The sequence below is a fragment of the Vollenhovia emeryi genome, unplaced genomic scaffold, assembly GCF_000949405.1.
Source record: "Vollenhovia emeryi isolate VEMERY1.0 unplaced genomic scaffold, V.emery_V1.0 DF939170.1, whole genome shotgun sequence".
Taxonomy (NCBI): domain Eukaryota; kingdom Metazoa; phylum Arthropoda; class Insecta; order Hymenoptera; family Formicidae; genus Vollenhovia; species Vollenhovia emeryi.
In genome coordinates this window covers 1,393,125-1,415,098 of record NW_011967196.1, presented here as the reverse complement: position 1 = coordinate 1,415,098, position 21,974 = coordinate 1,393,125, and the positions used below count along the sequence as shown (strand labels likewise).

At 43.2% G+C, this 21,974-nt stretch overlaps 2 protein-coding genes across 5 annotated transcripts in view; one reads left to right on the top strand and one right to left on the bottom strand.

Moving 5' to 3' along the window:
• LOC105563907 overlaps positions 1–20,733 on the top strand; it is a 23,390-nt gene extending 2,657 nt beyond the window's left edge. The window contains exons 2-4 of the mRNA XM_012015910.1: positions 764–915; positions 19,607–20,164; positions 20,266–20,733. Coding sequence (XP_011871300.1) covers positions 764–915; positions 19,607–20,164; positions 20,266–20,458 — 903 coding nt within the window. The 3' untranslated portion in view covers positions 20,459–20,733. The remainder of the gene's footprint in view (positions 1–763; positions 916–19,606; positions 20,165–20,265) is intronic.
• LOC105563906 (carbohydrate sulfotransferase 11) lies at positions 1,049–15,902 on the bottom strand. Of its 4 annotated transcripts, none has more exons than XM_012015907.1 (7): positions 15,640–15,902; positions 9,820–9,992; positions 4,704–4,957; positions 3,838–4,078; positions 3,432–3,611; positions 3,108–3,265; positions 1,049–2,229 (listed from the first exon to the last, which is right to left on the bottom strand). In XM_012015907.1, the coding sequence occupies exons 1-7, from the start codon at positions 15,650–15,652 to the stop codon at positions 2,142–2,144; spliced, it is 1,107 nt and encodes a 368-aa protein (XP_011871297.1). In that variant the 5' UTR covers positions 15,653–15,902; the 3' UTR covers positions 1,049–2,141. The 4 variants fall into 4 exon arrangements, with proteins under 4 accessions (XP_011871297.1, XP_011871296.1, XP_011871298.1 ...); XM_012015906.1 differs by lacking the exon at positions 15,640–15,902 and adding an exon at positions 13,743–14,801; XM_012015908.1 differs by lacking the exon at positions 15,640–15,902 and adding an exon at positions 12,469–12,724.
• Positions 20,734–21,974: the final 1,241 nt, after the last annotated feature.

The window sequence follows — 21,974 nt, the reverse complement described above, 5'->3', positions numbered from 1 at the left end:
CACGATTCAAGAACTGTGTCCAGGTTCTAGTTCCATGAAATGTGCAACCAATCAATCTGTATCTTATGGAGAAGCTGCAAGTTGATTGCCTACGCATTTCTTGGAACTTGAACTTGGACACAGTTCTTGGATCGTGGACAGAAGGCTTTAAAGGCCTGTGTCCACGATGCTAGAACTTGGACCAAGTTCTAGCATCGTGGATACAGGCCTTTAAATATATAGCTGCAAGTTGACTGGCTACACAGTTTTCGGAACTTGGACACAAAGCTTTAAAGACCTGTGTCCATGATGCTAGAACTTGGCCCAAGTTCTAGTTCCGAGAAGTATGTAGCCAATTAACTTGCAACTTTAAGGGAATAGTTGCAAGTTGATTGACTATACATTTTTCGGAACTGGAAGTTGGACACAGTTCTAGTTTTGAAAAATGTGTAGCCAATCAACTTGTATCTCTTACGGAAGAGCTGCAAGTTGATTGGCTACACATTTCTCAAAACTAGAACTTGGACCAAGTCCTAGCATCATGGACACAGGCCTTTAAAGACCTGTGTCCACGATACTAGGACTTGGCCCAAGTTCTAGTTCCGAGAAATATGTAGCCAATCAACTTGCAGCTTTTATGGAATAGAGAAGAAGATCTTGAAACGTAACTCTCAATCTAAATGCATGTTCCAAAACTTATTTAAAAAAAAGTGTCGCAACCATTCTATCCACTGCTGTACATGCAATATTTGATTATGATATTATGATATATTTGGTGTTACAGTTGTACACCGCTGAAGGAGAACCCGTGATTAAGAGACAGAGACACAGCAGGACCAGCAGCAGGGAGAAGGTTTTGGAGCTGATCTCGCAGTGGCAGTGCGTACTCCAGAATAAGTGGATTATCGGAGTGGAACTGGTCAACAGATCTTGTTGGTGAGTCGCTCGTCAGTTCGTTATGTTGTTCCCAATCTCTGATATCGAGCGGCACAACGTCGAGTCGGATACCACGTATATTTATAGCTGCAAAACTGTAGGAGATTGATGCGAAGGGTCACCACACACAGAATATCGTATAAATGACTCTTTATTCAACGGCGTGGTTTACTTTGCGAGTATAGAAATTCGCAACGCCGAGATACCTTTTATTCAAATACAATTGTCGATCGATCACGCGGACAAAATATTCATTTCGCTGGATACTTAAATGTCCAATTATCTCGATACCGAACTCTACTGCGGTGAAACGTATGCAAATATAGCTGCTGATTGACTCGATGCCTTACTCGGAAGTGCATCGTCTTCGTCATTTCTCGGGACAACGTAACTCTCTACAAAAGTGTTTGCATCTTAAAGTGATGTTGCTGTGACAAGTTAGTTACCTTAATATTTTGCACCATGTTTCCTTGAGGCAGTACTATTTACCATCGTTACGGTGATGCTACATTTATGCTTACAAAGATTATTGTGCAGCCGTCGGGGACAACTTCGGTGGTGTACTTAGATTACGCTTGTTGCATCGCGCAAAACTGAGGCTATCACAAATTCTCTCCAATCACGCGCGCGTCGCGATACTAAAATTCTTTCAATCTATCTAGATTTTTCTCTTAAGTGAATTGCTCTTATTGCACTTCCGCTGGAAGCAAACCTTTAGTACTAACGGGATCTAACGCAATCTAGATCGTACGTCAATAAAACGGAAGATAATTGAGAGAGAGAGAAAGAGAGAGCGAGAGTTTCGAATGATCAGAAAGCTTCCTTCCAAGCCGTAAATTTGTAAAAATTCAGTTTAACAGTTTTTAAGTACGCAAGCAACGAACTGTACGTTCATATCTGCGAGACGTTATTTATCATAAATCTCCCATCGTGTCCTCGTCCTCCGATTCGGTATAACAATTCGATAAACTTTAACATATGCACTATCAAAATGTTCAATATGACAACGCAGTTTATATATGCAAGTTACAAAATCCTGGACACGGTCCTCCACTTTTCCAAGTCCCGACATAAGAAATATGCCGCTATATACATATCGAGTATCATACTTGCTGCCCCTCCGAATTCATTTAAGCGCTAGCTACGGTTTCGTTGTGTGTCACACGACTCGTTCCATCTCGCACGATTCTCGCACACGTCCCGAGCGTAGACGAGAGACGCCGGGATCACTTTTTGCACGTTAGCGTAGTGATCTCGTCCCTGCCGAACGCCAAGTACTCCTCTGGCGAATAATCGAAGAGCACGAAGTCATACCTGCGAATCGTAAAGATACACTGTAGAAGATGTACGTAAAGTTACATAATAGGTGCATATCAATAATGGAAATGTGTAACAAGAAAAATATTGTCGCCAGTAGTTGATTAACGATAGAAAGCAAAACCACACGTTATGTAATACAACATGTATAGCCTAATCTACAATGTGCTCTTTGCGTCTAGAAACATTCTATTTTATATCAGCAAATCAAAACGCTTAAAAACTTTGTCGACAATGTACAATTGTACAATGTATAATATACAATTTATCAACTTGCAAAAATTTTTTTAACATATTTATTGTCTACAAAATAGGATGTTTCTAAATGCAAAGAGCGCATTGTAGATTAGGCTTAAGTGTGGTCTGTATTCTGTTTCTTCACTTTGGTTATCTTCAATATCCTGCATTTCTCGGAACTAGAACTTGGACCAAGTTCTAGCATCGTGGACACAGGTCTTTAAAGCTTTGTGTCCACGATCCAAAAACTGTGTCAAAGTTCTAGTTCCAAAAAATGTGTAGCCAATCAACTTGCAGCTGTTCCATAAAAGCTGCAAGTTGATTATCTACACATTTTTCGGGACCAGAACTTGGACACAGTCCTTTTGAATTGTCTTGACAATCAATCAGCAAGCAGTTAACTTATTACATAAGGTAATAATTTTACCTACAAGGTGTAAATTTACTAATGTACATAAATATACACCTTTAATATATGGCTCCATTATTACCCACTGTAATAACTGTAATTTTACATAACATTTTTTTTTACTGTGTAAGATAATTTAACATTTCACACTGTCCCACGCGTGATCGTGCGTGCACCATCGTATCTTCTGCGCGTGGATCTCACGATTGTTTCCGCGAAGGTACGTCACCTGAACATCTCGTAGAGCTCCTCGATCTGCGTCTTGGATAACTGCGTGAAATAATTTTTTATAACGTCTTTCGTTTGGACGCCTTTAGTAGGATTTTTCCACTCGGGTTTGATGATGTGCCCCACGCGAGCTTGCTTTATGAGATAGTCTTGGTCGTCCTTGAACAAGAAAGAGACAGTTTCAAAACGATTACTCTCGATCGATTCGGCGAGGTGCATTTGGTTCGTTCTATTCTGGATACTTTTCAAACGCAATCGAGAATTGCTTACTGCCGGCTCGTACGCCGAGATTGAGTCGAGGAAGCCGATAAGTAAATCCACTTACGTGCAGCGTCTCGAATTTAGCTATCACGTCGAATCGCACTTGGCAGGGTGTGCAGAAGTTAACAACCGGTGTCCAGTGCATGTCGAGTTCGTTTCCCGCCCTCCACTGGCATAACAGCCATCGCACGAATTCCTCGAAGAGCGGGTATCTCGGCCCTTGTCTCGTAGTCGTCTTCGAATCCTGTATTTAACGGCAGATCCATTTTAAAATCCCTCGCACGACACGAGTGATCTTGTCGATCGAAGTCGTCGGTTTAAATACAAATTGGAAATTTTACATTACGATTACACGATTTTCCGGGTAAATTTTAAGAGAAAATTCTCCTCGCGTACAATTCGACGGGATTAGCAACGATTTGTCTGATATATGCCTGGGTTATTATCTATAAAGATTTGAGAGACGTTACCCTCGCCCTGTAGTGCCAAACTATGTGTGCACCGAGGTTGCTGTGAAATGTGTGCGGCAGACTGTGCTCCAACTTGTCCCGATAGGCGCTGAGCAGTCTTTCGAAGGGATGCCGCACTATCAAAAAGCTGATGCTGTCGTTGAGATATTTAGCCAGCTCCTCCGCGCTGTGTCTGGGATATCTCTGTCTCGCTAGCGAGACCGGCACTGCTTTAGAGGCTTTCAGAAATTGCGGGCTGTACCTGCAAAGTTAGCCCAATAACGGTTATTCATTGATGACTCATCATTCCTGATTATCAATGGTGCGATCAATAGCAAGTCGATGGCGTTAGGTTAGAAAATAGAAGGAATAAAGACTCTTTACGCGAGTTCAGGTAGCAATTATAATATTTGTATTATTTACGTGCAACATTATCTTTTTTACTATCTTCCACTTTGCAAACTGCAGCGATAAACTGCAGCGATTAGAGACTTAATTTCCGTCGCGTTCGTCCTTGTTGGCTTCGCGAGGTTGATAGCAAATTCGGTTGCTTGCACTAGTGCGCTCTAAGGCTTGTTGAATTCTTATATTCAACTTGTCTTAGATACACGTTCAAAGAATATTTAGCAAAAGAAAAAACCGATTTGTATGGATGCTGCATAGGTCATTTTATAGGCTAAAAATATTGCAGCAGATATTTAAGACGATCCTTAAATATGAGAATTGACTGTAAACAAGCCTTGGTGTGCGCTCAGTGCGCGCTAGTGTAGGCGTCCGAAGTCGCCATTAATTAGCCGAGATGCGACTTCAATTTACTGGCTAAGAAATATTTCAAGGCGCACAAGTGCGAGCAACCGGATTCGCCATTACTCCAAGATGCGACTTACCCCGCGAGTAAATTAAAATTGTACATCCACGACGTGGACGCTGCTTTGAATACGTTGCACCATATAAGGTGGTATTCCCTATTTACAAGAAACTCCCAGGCGTTCGGCCTGTGAAGCGAGTCGTTGCCAGGACGATCGAGTCCCTCCTCGGCGCACTTCTCCGCCAGAAATTTCCGCCTGGTCGTCAGACGTTGCTCGGTTTCCGCCGTCGTGATCTGCTCCAATATTTTCTCCTCCGGCGTCAGATTCGCGTCCTGCCAAAACGTACGACAAGTCTTCGATTCGTGAGGCTTCAACGCTAACGCGAAGGGACGCGAATCGATACCCCCGTATTACGGCAGCAATGTTATTCCGCCGTTTAACAATGTCGCCTCGCGCCATTAATTAAGACGCCTTAAAATTACGGAGTGTCGGGGAAATGTCACGGCTGCCATTCATCGTTAACTTGACCTGAATTAATAGTTAGAGGACGGCTGGTATACCGAAGACTATTCCAATGAACTATATAAACCGAGCCTGGTGCTCCTGAATTATGAATTGGACACTGACGTAAGAGTCACGATATATGTGTGTGTGTGTGTGTGTGTGTGTGTGTGTGTGTGTGTGTCGCGTGAAATACGAAACGTATCGGTGATTACTTGCTCGGTCGTTTCGCGCATTCTTTATAAGATAACGTCCTCGATGACAAATGACGAGAATGAGAGGCGCGCGCGGGCTCGTTTCGCGCATGACACTTTGATCATTAACTCCACCAGCTATTATTCTCCATTATCATTTACGGCGATTGTGCGCGTACGTTTGATTATCGCGTTATCCGCTTTATGGAAATCGGGGGGGGGAGGGAGGGAGGGGGGGGGGAGGGGAGATTTGTTTATAATTGCAACGTGCGCCGAACGGAATTATGAATGGATGTAATCCCCCTCGCGATCGATACGTGGAACTAACAGCACTCAATTATAACGCGGGTAATTACGAGATAATGAGAACGCGGGTAATTATGAGATAATGAGGGATAACTATAGCGGTAATCCGGCGGCTGGAATTGTGCACACGCGAAAAGTTAGAGGGTCGGATCATCGATCCAGCCCGAAGAGTCCATGTGCGCGAATCGCAGCGCGAATCTTCCCGTCAAGACCGCGACTGCGACCCACGTATATTGACCTTCCCCGCGGCTCGTAAGGTTAATTCAATTTCCTAATTTCTGCAATTAGAATTTAAACACGTGCCCGGGCGTTTGCCGAATAGGCGCTGCGTCGCGCCGAACGCGGTCTTGGCGAGTGTACGCTAGGAATCGCCGACGCCTTCCCGCACGAATTTGTGCACGCGTCTACACATTTTGCATATACGTACATGAAAAATGCATATGTGTTCTACGTGTGCCTAAATTCATCTGGGAAGGCATCAGCGATTCCTAGTGTACACCTAGAAAAAAGGATTGATTTAGGTTAAACAAACGGGACACGGTGAAATCGCGTACCTTTGAATCTACAAAATTTTTATTTACTAAAACCTTTGCTAGATTTGAAGAAATAGATATTCTCTTAGAATTTCCAGCCTCAGTCGAATAAAATTTTGCTTAAGGTAAAGGAATCATTTCTTTGAAATGAAATAACAGTCTAGTAAGGTCAAAATTCAAACAAATTTATTTGGACATGCATCTTTGAATCTATAAAATTTTTATTTACTAAAATATCTGCTAGATTCGAAAAAATAGATATGAATTCTCTTAGAATTTCCAGCCTCAGTCGAATAAAATTTTGGTTAAGATAAAGGAATCATTTCTCTGAAAATGAAATAAAAGTCTAGTAAGGTCAAAAATCAAACAAATTTAGTTGATTTCAAACGAACTTTGACCTGGGTGTACGGTACATATTTGCATTTAAATTGGAGATCATGTCACTTAAGAGTGCATTATTTTTCTAACTATATCTCACGCTTCCGGTATAATAAAGTGCTTTGTGTGTATATTTAATTTCTCAAGGAAAAGAATTAACCTAGATTTGCCCATCGTCCTTCTGCACGGAGAGAATTTTCCCTTAAAATTTATCTTGAAAATCATGTGATCGTGGGACAACGTGGCATTTCCAAGAATTTTATGGAAATTTTACCATACAATTTACTAGTAATTGTACTTACCAGTAAAATGTGTGATAAAATTAAAAAAAACTCAAAAAGTTCTTCAAAATGCCATGTTGTTTCACCATCACACGACTTTCAAGGTAAATTTTAAGAGAAAATTCTCCGTGTACACAAGAACATTCGCGGTTTTTTCCATTGTATTTTCCATAACGTTGATATCAAGTATCTGCGTTTTTCTAGAATTGACTGATCTGCAGAAACGAAAAATTCTCAGGATCAAAAGCGTCGTCTTGCAAAAGATTCGGGGACACTTGGGTTAATTATCGTACGAATTTCTGATATCAGCGGTTAATTAATGGAAGTTAGTTTAAATGCTACTCGTAGGTAAACGTCATGTATGCTTACGGGCGATAAATACAAACAAATACATGTGTGCAGAACGGGCTGCGAGAGGCAAATTTTGCGTACTATATTGGGAGAAGCGTTCGGTGAGTCCGTGTCTCAAATAAGACGGGTACACTTCTACGATTTCATGAATCATCTGCAATTTCGGGAAATTGGCAACCGAGACGCCCAAGAACGATAACACCCTTCGATTTACGTATCCTCATTATCGATAGCTTTATTGCGTGACGCCCGTTCGCGTTTACATAAAAATTTCCGCGGGACAGTTTTCTCGCTAAAAGCGTCACGAAGTCTCTCGCCAATTATAAAACACCGGTAATTACGGAATTACAGGTGTCTTGCGTCACAGCCCCTGGGGGATCGCAAGGATTAGTAATTTAGATCGCTACAAACTGATCGCGGTCGTGCTGAAACTCCGCGGGGAGTGACCTTAAACGGGGGGGAAAGGGAGAGACAGAGAGGCGTTAAAGATCGCGATCTCTTCCCTCGGTCTTACGGCCAGGCCTCGCTCGGAAAGTCGGCGTCGATATCGCATTGTGGCGCGGCAGGCTGGCAAAACCGAATGCAGAACTACCGGCTTCCGCTTATTGATTTCGATGTGGAACGCGCCTTGTGCGGCGACGAATGTGGGCCACGGGGAGGGTGGTGGCGCATCGCGCACGTTTATGCACTCTGGCGCATCGTGCATGCACGTGCCACGCCAGCCTCCCGCGAGGCGTTAGGGCGCGCGTATCGCCCGCTATTTTTCTGCCGTACTTGTGCGTTATTTACGTTAAGTGGGCGCCGTGTTGTTCAACGACAAGACAGGTCCCGGTTCGGCGGCTTTTCCTGCAATTAGATATTCGCGTGTCGCGACGACCCCGAGCACTTTACCTCTCTTGCCTCGAGAAGTAGCGGGCGCTTGCGGATACTCGAGTACTTCCTTACAACAACGTTTCCTTAGTTACGATATCACGTGACGCGGCCGCATTTTTTCCCCTCTCTCTCTCTCCGCTATTTTGTAATTATTTTTCGCCGTTATTGCATTTTCACTCGGCGCATCAAGGTGCAACGAGCGATTAATGTCTTTCGGATAAAAATGTCTCTCTTATTCAAGCGCCGGGGAAAATTGTACGTTTGTTTTTTGCTACCCCTGGCTCTCTATCGCTGTTTTTTCTTCCATTTCCGATGAACTTCAATTCGCATTCGAGTTTTTACATCTCTCCGATCGCGAAAACGCTACGTTCTACGCTCTGATTCGATTTTTATCGCTCCGCGAGAGAGTAACTTTGTTAATAAAGACAATTATATGTCGTTTTGTTTTTTTAAAGACATTTTATGCAATACAAGCTTTTATCTCGCGATTCTGTTAGTATTAATTTCACCCAACGCGTGACTTTCCGGTTTATGCGCCCGAGAGTTCACAGCAAAAATATGGAGTGTTGCGCGTGTGTGATGAGCGTAACTTATCATGCGAATGTCCCGACACGTAGAAACCCTTTCGGTGTTACACGTTATCTGAATCGGATAATCTCGCCTATCCCGTGAAATGTAACGCTTTCTTTCGGCTTAATATTTATATTTCTTTTCTCGTTTTATTGTGATCTACTTGTTAATAAAGGGCGTTCCTTGAAAAAAAATAATTAGATCGATTATCTGCAAAAGCGTTGCACTATGCGGTGCAAAAATATTTTCAGATTGCACAAAATCTCGAGACTGCAACGTTACGTTTCAGATTTTTTCTTGTTCGAAATCTTTTGTTACGTCTTACGTCGATAAACTTCTTACTTTTACAAAATTTTCCTCTTAGCGGAGTATCCTTTTTTCTAGGACCACCTGAAATTTATTCGATATACCGAAAAACTTGTTACTCAGATCGATGACATATTTCCCGTTGAAACGTACGTGTGCGCTTATGTAATTGTTTGATAGATCGCAAGTCGAAAGATCTAATGGGCATACATTCGTTCCCGATAATCGCGACATGATTACGATTAGAAGTAACTGACTACCTTTTCGGACATTTAAATGAGCCATATCAGGGGCACTGATCCACCGTACCGCATTGCGCCTGGAAATGTGCCAATCTATGGTCGTTGTGCTTTACGTAAGGCAAGCGGCTCTCGGTCTCCTAGGAATCGGGGGGGAAGCCGGCGCGGAACTCTGCGTTCCCTCAGAATCAACATTTTTTTTTCACGCGAACTTTCGTCTTCGGGAACGTGTAACGTGCCTTCTCGAAATAGCACATTTATGGCAGGCACGTTTAATAGGGATAAACGTTCGGTTAAATGAAAGACAGCTTGGAACTGGAGCGCAGCGCGGAATAATATCGGCAGAATGAAAATTTAGATCGTACATTGATCGGTGTTTGCGATTTTCCTGGCGTAACGCTGTAAATGGATGCGGGTTCGATTGTACAGCTTGAATGCGAGACCTTAAGCGACTCTGGAGAATGCTGCTGAAACTAGAACGCTAATGAAACACCGTGCTAATGTTAAACGCGATCCACGCCGGTGGATCGGGCATTTGGGCTTCATAAATTGTGCTCGAATTGTCCGAAACAGTGCAGGGCGCATTTTTAGGGCACGCTGAGGAGCACGCGAGATACAAAACCTCCGCGAGAGAGAGAGATATATATATATATATGACTCACCTCCAGCGAATTGCCGTGCTGCAGGGTGTTGGTGCCATCCTGGCCCGACAGTACCAGGACGACGAGCGCCAGGACACCAGCGGCAAAAATAGCACGGCGAATTCCTGCCAAGACGCGACGACGTGGGGTCATCTTCTCCCGGAGAACGTGTTTCCGCCTGTACTCATATCGGACTGAAACACGTTCAGAGCATTTCATGCCACACGGCTATCTCCTAAGTAATGAATCGCCGTAATTAATCGCCGTGCCGCGGGTCTACCGCGGGGCCATTACGTTAATTGCATTGTCTGTCGATCGCACGCGACACCGATACTTCGAATCTCGTTAACACTCGAGATTGGGTGATAAACGAGCCGTTCCGTGAATGCGGACGTAAACGCGTTAGGAGATATCGCAGCCTCGGGTATTGTGCCTCGATCAGAAATTACTTGGCGTTCAGCGCTCCGTAATTTGTGGCCCTCGTGCCAGACGACGTGTCGCTCGTTTTAAACGGGGCAACGCCGTTTTAAATTCGGCGAATAATCTTTCCTCTCGCGACGAGGTGGGGGACGAGATAGAATTTGGCCGCGCGATTTTTTTTCCCAGATATTGTGGCACGCGCGGTTGACCAGGAAGCGTGTGGCGCGACGTCATGACAAATATACTGTTACATCCGCGCGTCGACACGTGTCTTGACGTTCGATTTGACAGTTCGATCCATTATAATCTTCTTTTAGATTTTTCGTAAGCGATTCTCCGTTACGTTTCGTTCCAACGCCCACGTGGGGAGGCAGCCACCAGGGGAGCACACTCCCAAGTGTAAATCTCGTAATAACCCGAAAGCTATACACCCAGAAAAGAGTTTGTTTGAATTTCTACCTTACACTGAGAAAAAAGACTTTGAAAATTTATTTGTGGCACATAAAGTTTATTTCACTGAAATAAATCTCTTATTTAAATATGGCGAAATAAAATTTTATTTCTAGCAAATAAACAATTTATTTTATTTTTTAAATAAGTATTATTTATTACAAAAAATTGTTTGTTTCCTTGAAATGAGTTATTTATTTGCAACGAACCGTTGTGGCGTCCTTTAGCACGATCCGCCATATTGCATGATGCAACGTGAATCAACTAGAAGTAAATTTTGATCCAGCGAAATTGTCATTTGTTTCTAAGAAATAAATTTAATCTTTGGAAATAAATGTGGCATATCTATACAAATTATCTTCTTGTAACTAAATATAATATTGCTATAAAAAACATAAATTTGCCACAAATAAATAAATTTTCTGAGCAAGAATTAAATTAAATTTTTTTAACAAGTAAGTAGAAAAATTATATATACTTTACAGAAATGTATATTCTGTTGCCACAGCCAAATTTCTTTATAACCAATAAATATCGAAGAAAATGTCATAAGTAACGTTTGTTTCTGAGTATATCGACTTTTTTCTCTCAGTGTAGTAGACTTTTATTTAATTGCAAAGAGATGATTTCTTTACCGTAACCAAAATTTTATTCGATTGAGACCTGGAATCTCTAAGAGAATTCATATCTATTTCATCAAACCTAGCAAATGCCTAGCAATTTAAAACCTAGCAATTTAGTACAAGTGAATGCAAATTTGGTAGGTTCAAAGAAAACGTGGTTTCAACGGATTTCGTTCGCTTAACCCGAGGGGGAAACCGCTGAGCAAAATCTTGTACACCAATGCCCACTAATGCCCAGTGGGCATTACTTTATCTTATTATCTTATTTTATCTTTGTAATGTCCCAGCAAGGCCTTAATGCCCAAACCGACGGGAAAACCGCTGAGCAAAATCTTGTACACGCACCGGCATAAATGCTGTCCCTATCCTTGTGAGGTGCACGCACACAACTACAGGGACTCTAGTTGTGTGCGTGCACCTCACAAGGATAGGGACAGCATTTATGCCGGTGCATGTACACCAATGCCCACTAATGCCCAGTGGGCATTACTTTATCTCATCATCTTATTTTATCTTTATAATGCCCCAGCAAGGCCTAATGCCCAAACTAATGCCCAAAAATGCCTAGTAATGCCCAGTAATGCCGCACATCTGTGCACCACAATACCCTCAGCGGTTTACCCCTCGGTTTAACTTAAATAAATCTTTTTCTGGGTTTGGCATTATTACGAGATTTACTTGAGAGTGTTTCCCTGTAAGACGCGCCCTGCGACGAGTGAACGTTCGTTCCACTGACATTTCAGTCCACTAAAACTTTACAACATCTGTACTCGGCCGAGAGAAAAAGAAAGCGTTGAAATTATTTTTCTCAAACACACAAGCGCTTTCTGCGGTACTATTTAGTTTCGTAGCTCGTGTATTAAGACATCGTATCGAGACGCGTAACACGCGTAGCGGCATGAGTCGATGATTCAGGCGGTGCAATAATTGGACCGGCGAAGAGGATTGTAGGAGGCACAAGAGCACCGTGTTTATTCGCGGAATGGCACAGACGGCGTGAGAAGGAGGCGCGCCAGCCCGATGGAATGGGTAATCAGTTTCGCATTTCCCGGTGCCCCGGTATGCGTTCGTCCGTGTATCGAGATCGCGGGTACTCGCGCGCGCCAAGCAGCCGTGGAGTCGCGGAAATGTGACCGCATCCACGTGATAAGCATTCGCGCGCTGCAGAAATTCTCACGGTCAGTATGCCGGCGGTAATGTGGATGGATCCCGTTTGCTAGTTGACTTTCTCGGGTCGCTGTTAGACAATAATCGTGTGTCTGGGCTTGCGCGTCGAACGGCAGGTTCGTCCGGATTCGTCATTGTGTTCCGTCCGTCGGGTTACGCGGACTGCATTACAATGCGAAGCGTCGTAGTATTATCTAGGAGCAGGCGGATTAGTCATTGAGGAAAGCTCGGGCTATTTCATGCGCAGTAGAAACGTGTATCAAGGATAAACGGCCTGGGCGATGAGGGGGGAAGAGGTTTAGAAAAATGAGATCTTGAACGGTAATGAAAAACTGCAGTTCTCGACTCCCGTCGTAATAATCTGCTTCACAATGAAATGTAATTATCGCTGGCGTTTTATGAAACAAGGTCTTTCGTTGGGAGGATAATCGCAGGGTGATGTTTAATTATCGAATAAAGCGGAGTGTAGGCTACATAAATCTCGCTGTTCGCGGAACAAGTTTCGCGCTGATGTATTGCTCGCGTTGCGCCTGACGGGTAAAAAGAGCCGGAAAGAAAAATTGCACAGTTGCGAAAAGGATTTAGTAGGGCGTGCTTTTTCGCGGGAGTGTTGCGCAAAAAGTACGTACGATCGAATTCCGCCGGGCTTTATAAAATAAGCGTGTTTCAGCGATATAAGTTTCGGCTCCTAGTAGCAGTATTTGTCGGCGCTGCAGATAAAATACTACACCGAAAAAAACAACTCTGGTTGCATTGATTAGAAATCTGGTAGATTCCACCAGTCGTCTGTTAGAAAATGCACGAATCAGAATTCCTTCAGGATTTACCAGATGTAAAGTAAAGTCTAGCAAACTTCTGGCTATGAAATATCGAGCCCTATCGCGCTAACTCGAAACTCTGTTTGGTTTAACCCGAGGGGGAAACCGCTGACCAAAATCTTGTACACCAATGCCCACTAATGCCCAGCGGGCATTGCTTTATCTTATTATCTTATTTTATCTTCGTGATGCCCCAGCAAGGCCTAATGTCCAAACTAATGCCCAAAAAATGCCCAGTAATGCCGCAAATCTGTGCACCACAACGCCCTCGGTGGATTCCCTCTCGGTTTAACCAAAATACACTCTATCGTACGTGCCACGCTGATACAATCAAAGCATTTTTCTCAGTGTATGGTACTTCCTACGTCTATTTTACACATAATAAACCCGTCGATGTTGTCATATCATAACCACCGGTATCAGTTCGATCGGTCTAAAGCAAAAATGACTTCTTTCCGTTTCATACCGTTCGGATAATCTATTGTGCCATTCATCTGCAGTCACATAATCCTTACGTAACTCTATTCTTCACCGTAGGCCCGATGCAATCGGTAAAATGCGCTTTTCCTGCCTCGCTGTCGTCGCGGAAAAATTAATTGTACGTTGCCTAATAGTATTTGTCGCACGCGTTGCCTAAACGGTCGGATAAACGGTTCATTTTATTTTTGTAACGAACAAATGCGCACGCGATAAAAACGTGAAAATGGTAATAACGTATGTAACACAACGAGAAATCGCGAGCCACATCGGCGAAAAGTTCCTCGCGCGATACTAGCGTGAACGAACGTAAACGGAATTTGTCTTGTTCGCGCATAGGTCATCTTCGTGCAATATAGTGCGAAATGGATCTATACTAGCGCCGGGATTTCATTAGATTACATAAGCCTGGGGCGATTCTGTGTGCAGGTGACTTGTGTTTTCCGTGGGATCCGCGATGGGAGACGCGGTTCCCTGTGGGAACGATCTTTGATCTCGACGCGCGTGGAACCGTTGATTCGCGACATTACATTTGCACTGTGCACACGGGATAAGAACTTAACGTCGGAGCATGTGATAGCGATAGATGTTGGCTCAGGCATTAGTCCTTTATCATCCGATTCAAATTTTGTCAACAAGAGATAACGATTTCGAGGAGAGATAAGTAACTCGAGATCAGACCAAGCTGCTGCTTCTAGGAAAACTGAACCGACGTTAAATTCCCTTGTTAAATTATAGAATCACGGACAGGCATTGTTAAACTTATCAAAGAGCAGAGTCTTCGCTCGGTGCAAATAATCGCGACGCATATTTTAAGTGAAAGATCGGGATAATATTTGCGCGTGAAGCGGACTCGTACGTAGGCGGTGGCTAGACAACATATCGCCAATAAATTGCATTAGTCACGAATATTGTGACCTGGTAAATACCTGGCGATAGATTGAATAATAAAGGAGGAAGCACGGTCGCATGCATTTTGCAGAAACGTCGGGAACTACTTTTGCAATTGTTCTTTTTCAAGGATCGGTTTATTAGACGTGGCCTTGAATTTATAATCGTCGACGACAAGTTACCGCGGGAGACATGTTAGGGGGGAATCAAAGCGGCAGATAAGATTTCGCTCTTTCTGAAGTCAATTAATTTTGACCTTAATTCAAGCAGGCCGGTTGTGTCAGTTAACATTGACTCGATCAGTTCATTTCTTCCTCCGCGTCTGTATCTATCACGGGCAGGTCTATCCTGCGCAAAGAGATAGCGGGAATATCTAATTTGCTAGTTAATTAATCCGCGTTTATCGGTGCAACTTGACTCCCGTTCCTCTTCAAAAGTCGGAGGACAGTGAGTGAATTACGGTCAATCGTTTGAGATTGTCAGCTTTAGACCGAGTTTCATCAGCGATAAATTCTAACTGGTCCGACCACTCGATCCCTCTGTGATTTTACCGGCAATAATAAACGACGGAGGAAGAAAAATCTGATTAATCACGATTGATAACAGCGGCACGAGATTTCGGGCGAGGAATGAATCTGCGGTTCTCGCGATACCGCGTCTCACGTCATACGCCGGAGTCCCAGGTTCGCTACGGAACAATCACGGAGCCGTCGCGATAATTTTCACCTCGGTCTAATTACCGTTCGCGGTACACGCGAACTCGACGTTACGTTAGCGTATCTTTGTGTCCTCGTGACGCGGCGGCTTCCTGGACGACGGCCGGGTTGGTCTCGCGTTCTCGGGGGGGACGAAAAAAAAACCCGGTCGTGTACAGAGCTGTGTAACGGGTTCACGGGGTCAGCGGGTGGCCTTTCTAATCCTGGGATTTGCGCGCGCGGGGGCTGCGATACCACCGGGGAGATCCGTCTCCAGGTCGATCGTCGCGTGGTGTATACCTTCTCCGGGCATATATCCGTCGGCGGGATCACTGACGCATTTGTTGTCGCGCGCGGGCGTCGTCGGCGGGCGTCGTTTCTCCCCCGGGTCGGACGGAGCGCGTCGGTGCGAGGGACGTCGGACGTGGCCGCGCGCCGCAGGAGGCAGGAGCGCCGCGTACGCGGTGTGTGTGGTGCCACGTGATGCGTGCCGCGTGTCGCCAGGAACTGTACGGTGCCGTACGATCACGGCGGCATCGTGCAGATCACTGAGGCCGACCGACCGGCCCGTACCACGAGAGCGCCTCGACGCGAGCGTCGCCGACGCTGCCGCCCGACCCGTCCCACCAGGGCCGGGTATCCGCGGGGTGCCGCTGGCGACAGGCGCGACGGTCTCGCCTGAGAATCGGAGCAGCGCGGAGCACTCTCGGGCCAACAACAGTTTTAACGCTCCGCGGTCCATCCCGTTATGAACCTGAGCTGAGAAAATTCACCCGTGCCGAGAAACAGAAATCTGATTGCGTTAATTAGAAATCTGGTAGACTCCACCAGTCGTCTGTTAGACGAATCAGAATTCCTTTAGGATTCGCTACCTGCACAGTCTGTCATGACTTCTGGTTATGAAATGTCGAGCCCTATCGCGATAGCTAGAAATTCCGTTTGGTTTGACCAAGATACGTTCTGTCGTGCGTGTATTGTTGACGCAATCAAAGCATTTTTCTCAGTGCAGACGTACCTCCAAGTCCAAATTGAGAAGCCACGTCTCCAGGGTGGTCGATTTCTTTCAGGTTTCAAGTTTACTTCGTGTTTTGGCGCATGGCAAAGGTGGAGCGTACGCGAAGAAATACAACGGAATTTATTTATATGTCGGTGCATGACACGTTTTATATGTGTTACACGTTACGTGCGGCTACGGTCTCGTCTGAGCAAAAACCGTTTCGATTCCGTAATAATAAGACGTAGTGAAATTAGAATGAGGCTAAGATAATGATGCATTTGCAAGCGGCTGGCTGGGTGAATATGAGAACAGTAAATATTAATCATATGTCGGGGTATAAATACCCGAAGCCAGACCTGCGACTTGCCTCCTTCCGTCTATTGGTCCGTTTTTTCGCGGGTCGATTTGCCGCTGGACGTTTCTCGCGCAAACGCGCGCCGCGGTTTGCGAGCCAGCGCGAGCGAGTGAACGCCTTCTCGGTCGGAGATCGATCAATTGAAACTGAAACTTAATTACTAATGATAACTCGTGATTCGCGACGTATCGACCGCGCCGTGCAATCGTCAACTGCAGACGCCGTTTCCAAATTGCGGCCCGACATTGTAACCTGCGCCGCGAAAACTTGACGAAAATGCAATTAACGTGTTCTCGTCGCGGACACAAGTTTTACGAATGAATTTAAAATGATTAGTTCTACAAATAGAAACGAAGCGAATTGTATTTTTATGTTACTAATATTTCACATTCGATAATTTAATTTCTTTCACTCGTTGTCAGTCGCATATCTCAATCCGCATTGAAGTATAGAAGAGAAAAATAAAATACGAAACTAGCGAGAGATAAATACCGTTAATTGGAAATGAAACCATTGTTGTATCCTCTTTTATATTTGTTAATCAAGAAAATTTACTCTTATTGTCTCGGGCCGATCTTGTACGGCTTTCTTCATCTCGTCATCGCCGTTGAATTGTTCTGGCACTTGAAATTCCTTCAACCAACCGACTTCCGGTTGGCTTTCCACTCGAAGAAATTTTTAGCGGTTCCCTCAGCAGCGGTGATGAGGTGAAAATAGCTATGCCAGATTGCGTCAAGACGTCGCGCGTCGGCCGCAGATTTCTTCGACGAAACTTCCGCGGCGGTACAATATTTCAATTTAGAGAGCAACAGGCTGAAAAGTAGATTAGAGAACGCACAAGATTGCGACGAAAAATAATGAAATCGGAGAAACTTTTTTTCGCCCGTGTTCTCACGTTTATTAGCCAACGGCGTTTGTTCTTCAAATGTATCCGATATGAAGAAATTTCTAATTAATTTTTAATTCCTCGCCTTTTAACTCGCTGTAAATATGGTTCTTGCTAGAAGCAACCTGTGCGCGTAACGAGAGAGAGAGGGGGCCGCGTAAAATATCGCGTGCAATTTGGATTTCATAAAAAAAAGGGGAAACGACGAGAAAAGAAAATGAATTTTGCATATTATATCAGCATTGCCTATAAGCCGCAATTTGCATAATAAAATTATTCCATCACCGTTGATATAGCGTTATTATACTTTTGCAGGAACATCGCGATTAATATCTTTGTTCGCGGGTCGATTTGCATGGATAATGCCGATGTAAGCGTTGCATTCAAGGTCGATTCGCGCGTGCATATCCGCCAACTTGGCACAATCGCATTATCTGTGCATGACCTGATTTCTTTTTTTCGGAGGGGGAGGAACATCTTCGCAATGTTTCTATGTGATAATAGTAGCAGGAATATTATAACATAATGGTGTCGATTAGGAAATATCAGAATTAAGTCCACATATCTTGCAGGAAACGCCAAAAAAAAAATTAAAGATTCGATCGAATTGTTTGAATAACGAAAGACGAGCTGGTTTATTTTTCTTCCCTAACAATAAGTGGTACGGACCAATGGTAGTCCGTCTTCGATTACTCTCGTATCGATATCTCAATCTGTTCGGGCAATAAATCTGTCAGTTTAAGTACGACGCATTTCTTCTACCATTTTTTGTCCCCCAGCCTGCTGATCGTCGTGGATTGATATTCAAACAAGATTAATTAAAATGTAGACTGTTTGCCGCTTTGATTAGCTCGCATCGATTTGCATTCGCACTATGCAATATGCATACACGGAAAAAAAAGATTAGCTGCCATAGCTAAAACGTAGTAAAATAGGGACAACTAATATTTTTAGTTGTGATAGCTAAATATTTTGCTACTGTGCCTATTGTATTAGGTGCGACAGCAAACGGTTTGCTGTCGCACCTAATACAATAGGCACAGTAGCAAAATATTTAGCTATCACAACTAAAAATATTAGTTGTCCCTATTTTACTACGTTTTAGCTATGGCAGCTAATCTTTTTTTTCCGTGTACATTACGCACGTTACGTAACATCAGAGGTTTTCATTAAACGCGTTACTGAATACATAAAAGTATTCATCGCGCATACGCATTTCGTGCATTATCATCGTTGAACGAGGCAAATATCGTGTGACACACGAACGAATTTTAACTAAGAGATTGACTAAGGGCCAGTTTCACAAATATCGGCCAACTGTTGGCTAGGGCTCAGTCGACTCCCTATCTTTTTCCATCTTATTATTTAAGAAGAGACAGAGAATCAATTAACCCTCGGTTAGCAGCTAACCGATGTCTGTGAAACTGGCCCTAAGAGATATTTTCTTCACACACTCTTAAACGCCGATACTCGATTTACTTTCTTTTTACTTTCAAATGCTCAATTTTAGAAATATTTAGCTGATGACGCAACTTTCCCGTTTTTGACATCAATATTGACTCTTCCCGTAGAAAGCGCGAGACACCTCCTTTCCAAGAATGATTTCTCCCAACAAATCCTGACATCACACCACGATGCAAAGACACTTTATTACCATAAATTTGTAACTAGAGAGATAGAGAATAGAAATTTACGAGAGTTAAAATCAATTTTTACGAACAAACTTTTATTATTTAAGTGCATTCTGCAACGAGATGACAATTTAGAAATATTGAACTTTCAACAGATTGAGTCTCGACTCTGATTTACATTATTACATTTGACACAGAATGAACATTAAATGCCGTGGCAACAATATTTGTTATAATTTACGCGCCACGAACTTGACAGTCTTTACAAGCGGCAAGATATTTTATACCAGTATGCACACGAGCTAAAAACTAAGTTGGAAACTGCCTGTTGAAAAAGAGGAGTCTTTAGGCGCGATTGTCAATAGCGTAGAACGCGATTATGCAAGTTTTCTTTGCAGCACGTTGCTCAACCCCAGATATTATCCGCACATGTTACCTACGCGGGACGAGGAGAGTTTCGGCGAGTCGACATTCTGGAAAGGGGAACGTTCCTTATGCACGGAAAAGGTCCATTCGATCCAACCCGGAGCCGTCGTGGCGACACTGGTGCTCGATCTACCGATGTTCGATCAGGGACCTGTCGTCAAGTGCTTGGGTCTAATCTCGTACGAGATCAATGAGACACAATTCCAAGTCCCAGTGCCGCCTATTCACCTCTCCATCGGCGAAACGATCGATCGTTCGTGTATAAAGTTCTTGGACGAGAACGACAATGGTGCGATATTAGCCCTGAAAAGCACGTCTGCCATAGAGAGGATCGTCAACGTTCAATTCACAAGCCGTCAAGATGATCAAACCGGGTTCGGCAATCAACTCTTTCGCTTTTTCACCGCGAAGATATTCATAAAGATTCGCGACAACGTATTCTGGGTGAAGGAACACGGTTCCCTGATGTACTGTTTGGTCGAGATACAATCGATCGATGCCGACAAGGCAACTATCAGGATCTTTGCCAGGTAAACGGATCGCTGACGTGCGGGACACACGCTTTCCTCGCATCGTGATTTGCTATAAAACGTGCAAAGGTAGATTTACGTTACCGACGATATGATTGCAGATCTGTCAATCAGTTTAACATAATATTGCATCTTCTGCAAGACGAATTTTCGGTTGTGTCTGTTGCGGAGGAGACCGATGACTGCGTCGAGGCTGCGATGGCTCTGATACGCGAGTTAGAGATGATTCGCGAGAACAAAAGCAGCCACGAGATACAAGAAGCAAGAATGATAACAGACTTACTCATTCCTTAAGTTCCGTTCTGTTGCCGTTTATAAAAGATACTCTTGTATCGATATCCAATGTAATATAATTACGTTGCTGTATAGGGACATATTAAGTTTAAAAATATATACCGAAAGAGCCAAATATTGTTGAGAAATGATGTAGCAATATATCATACGGAAAACTAACGTCGACGAGAGAGAAACAGCTGCATTAAACAAAGATTTCCATTGTTTTGTCTCAATTTTTCATCCATCACTTTTAGAGTTGTAGTTATTGAATTAAAATTGATATATCAAGCCAACTGTTGACAACTTACTCATCTGCCTCCAAAGATTTTGGTACGTTTGTAACAATAAATCTCTTTCGATCATGAAATATACGTTATCTTATACACGTATCCGAGGGGGAAACCGCTGACCAAAATCTTGTACACCAATGCCCACTAATGCCCACACACAGAAAAATATATACTACCTGCAAGTAAATATTAATTGTTCCAAGTATTTGATAAGTTTATATATCCGCAAATCTATCATAATGTCGTCGCAAGTGTGATATTTACTCAAAATATATTCTGGTTCTTAGTAAGTCTAGTACTTGAAACAAGAATACATAGAATTATTTGAAGCAAAACAATTTTGTTTCTTCTGACTTTATTAAAAGAAGCATACGGAATTCTTCCATAAGTTTTCTAATTTTCTTCAAAGAAGAATAAATTCTTTCTTTGAGTATAAGATGGCAAGCTTTTCTAAGACTAGTAACAAGTATATCTTAAAACTATTATTAAGAAAATGTTCTTTGTTGGAGCAAACTATTACTTAAACGGAATAAAATAAACTGAGTAATTACTTTTCTTGACTGTACAATAATATTTTTCTGTGTGCAGTGGGCATTACTTTATCTTATTATCTTCTTTTATCTTATTTATCTTGTTTTATCTTATTTTATCTTATTTTATCTTTATAATGCCTTAGCAAGACGTAATGCCCCAAAAATGCCCTAGTAATGCCCGGTAATGCCGCAAATCTGTACACCACAATGCCCTCAGCGGTTTCCCCCTCGCACGTATCCTGGCAAACGCACAAAGAGAGAAACATTCACACTGGAAATGGGAGGGGGGGGACGTTAGACGCTGTAAATTTTTGAAATAATTTATTTTTTGTTAAACTATATAAAGCACATATTCGTAACATATATACTGTAGTGAGAGTGGGATAGTGAGTGATCGGAGTGATAGAGTGAGTGAGCGAGTCAGTGAGTGAGTCAATATGGGTCAGTAGACTTTGCTGAGCACTTTCGATAAAAAATATCATCGCTACGACCAGTGTGCATTTAACGTCATCAACGATCACATACGATACAATTCTCTCTTCGATACACAATGTATAACAGACGTTTCGTTACAGGTTGTATCACTTTTTGCTGTTTTGTGTCCGCCAAGTCCCGGTCGCGTCCTATGGTATATAATCTCGACTGATTTACGCGTCGCAATAGTACGTATACGCCTATGTGTTAAGATGCCTACGTTGTAAAATCGATAAA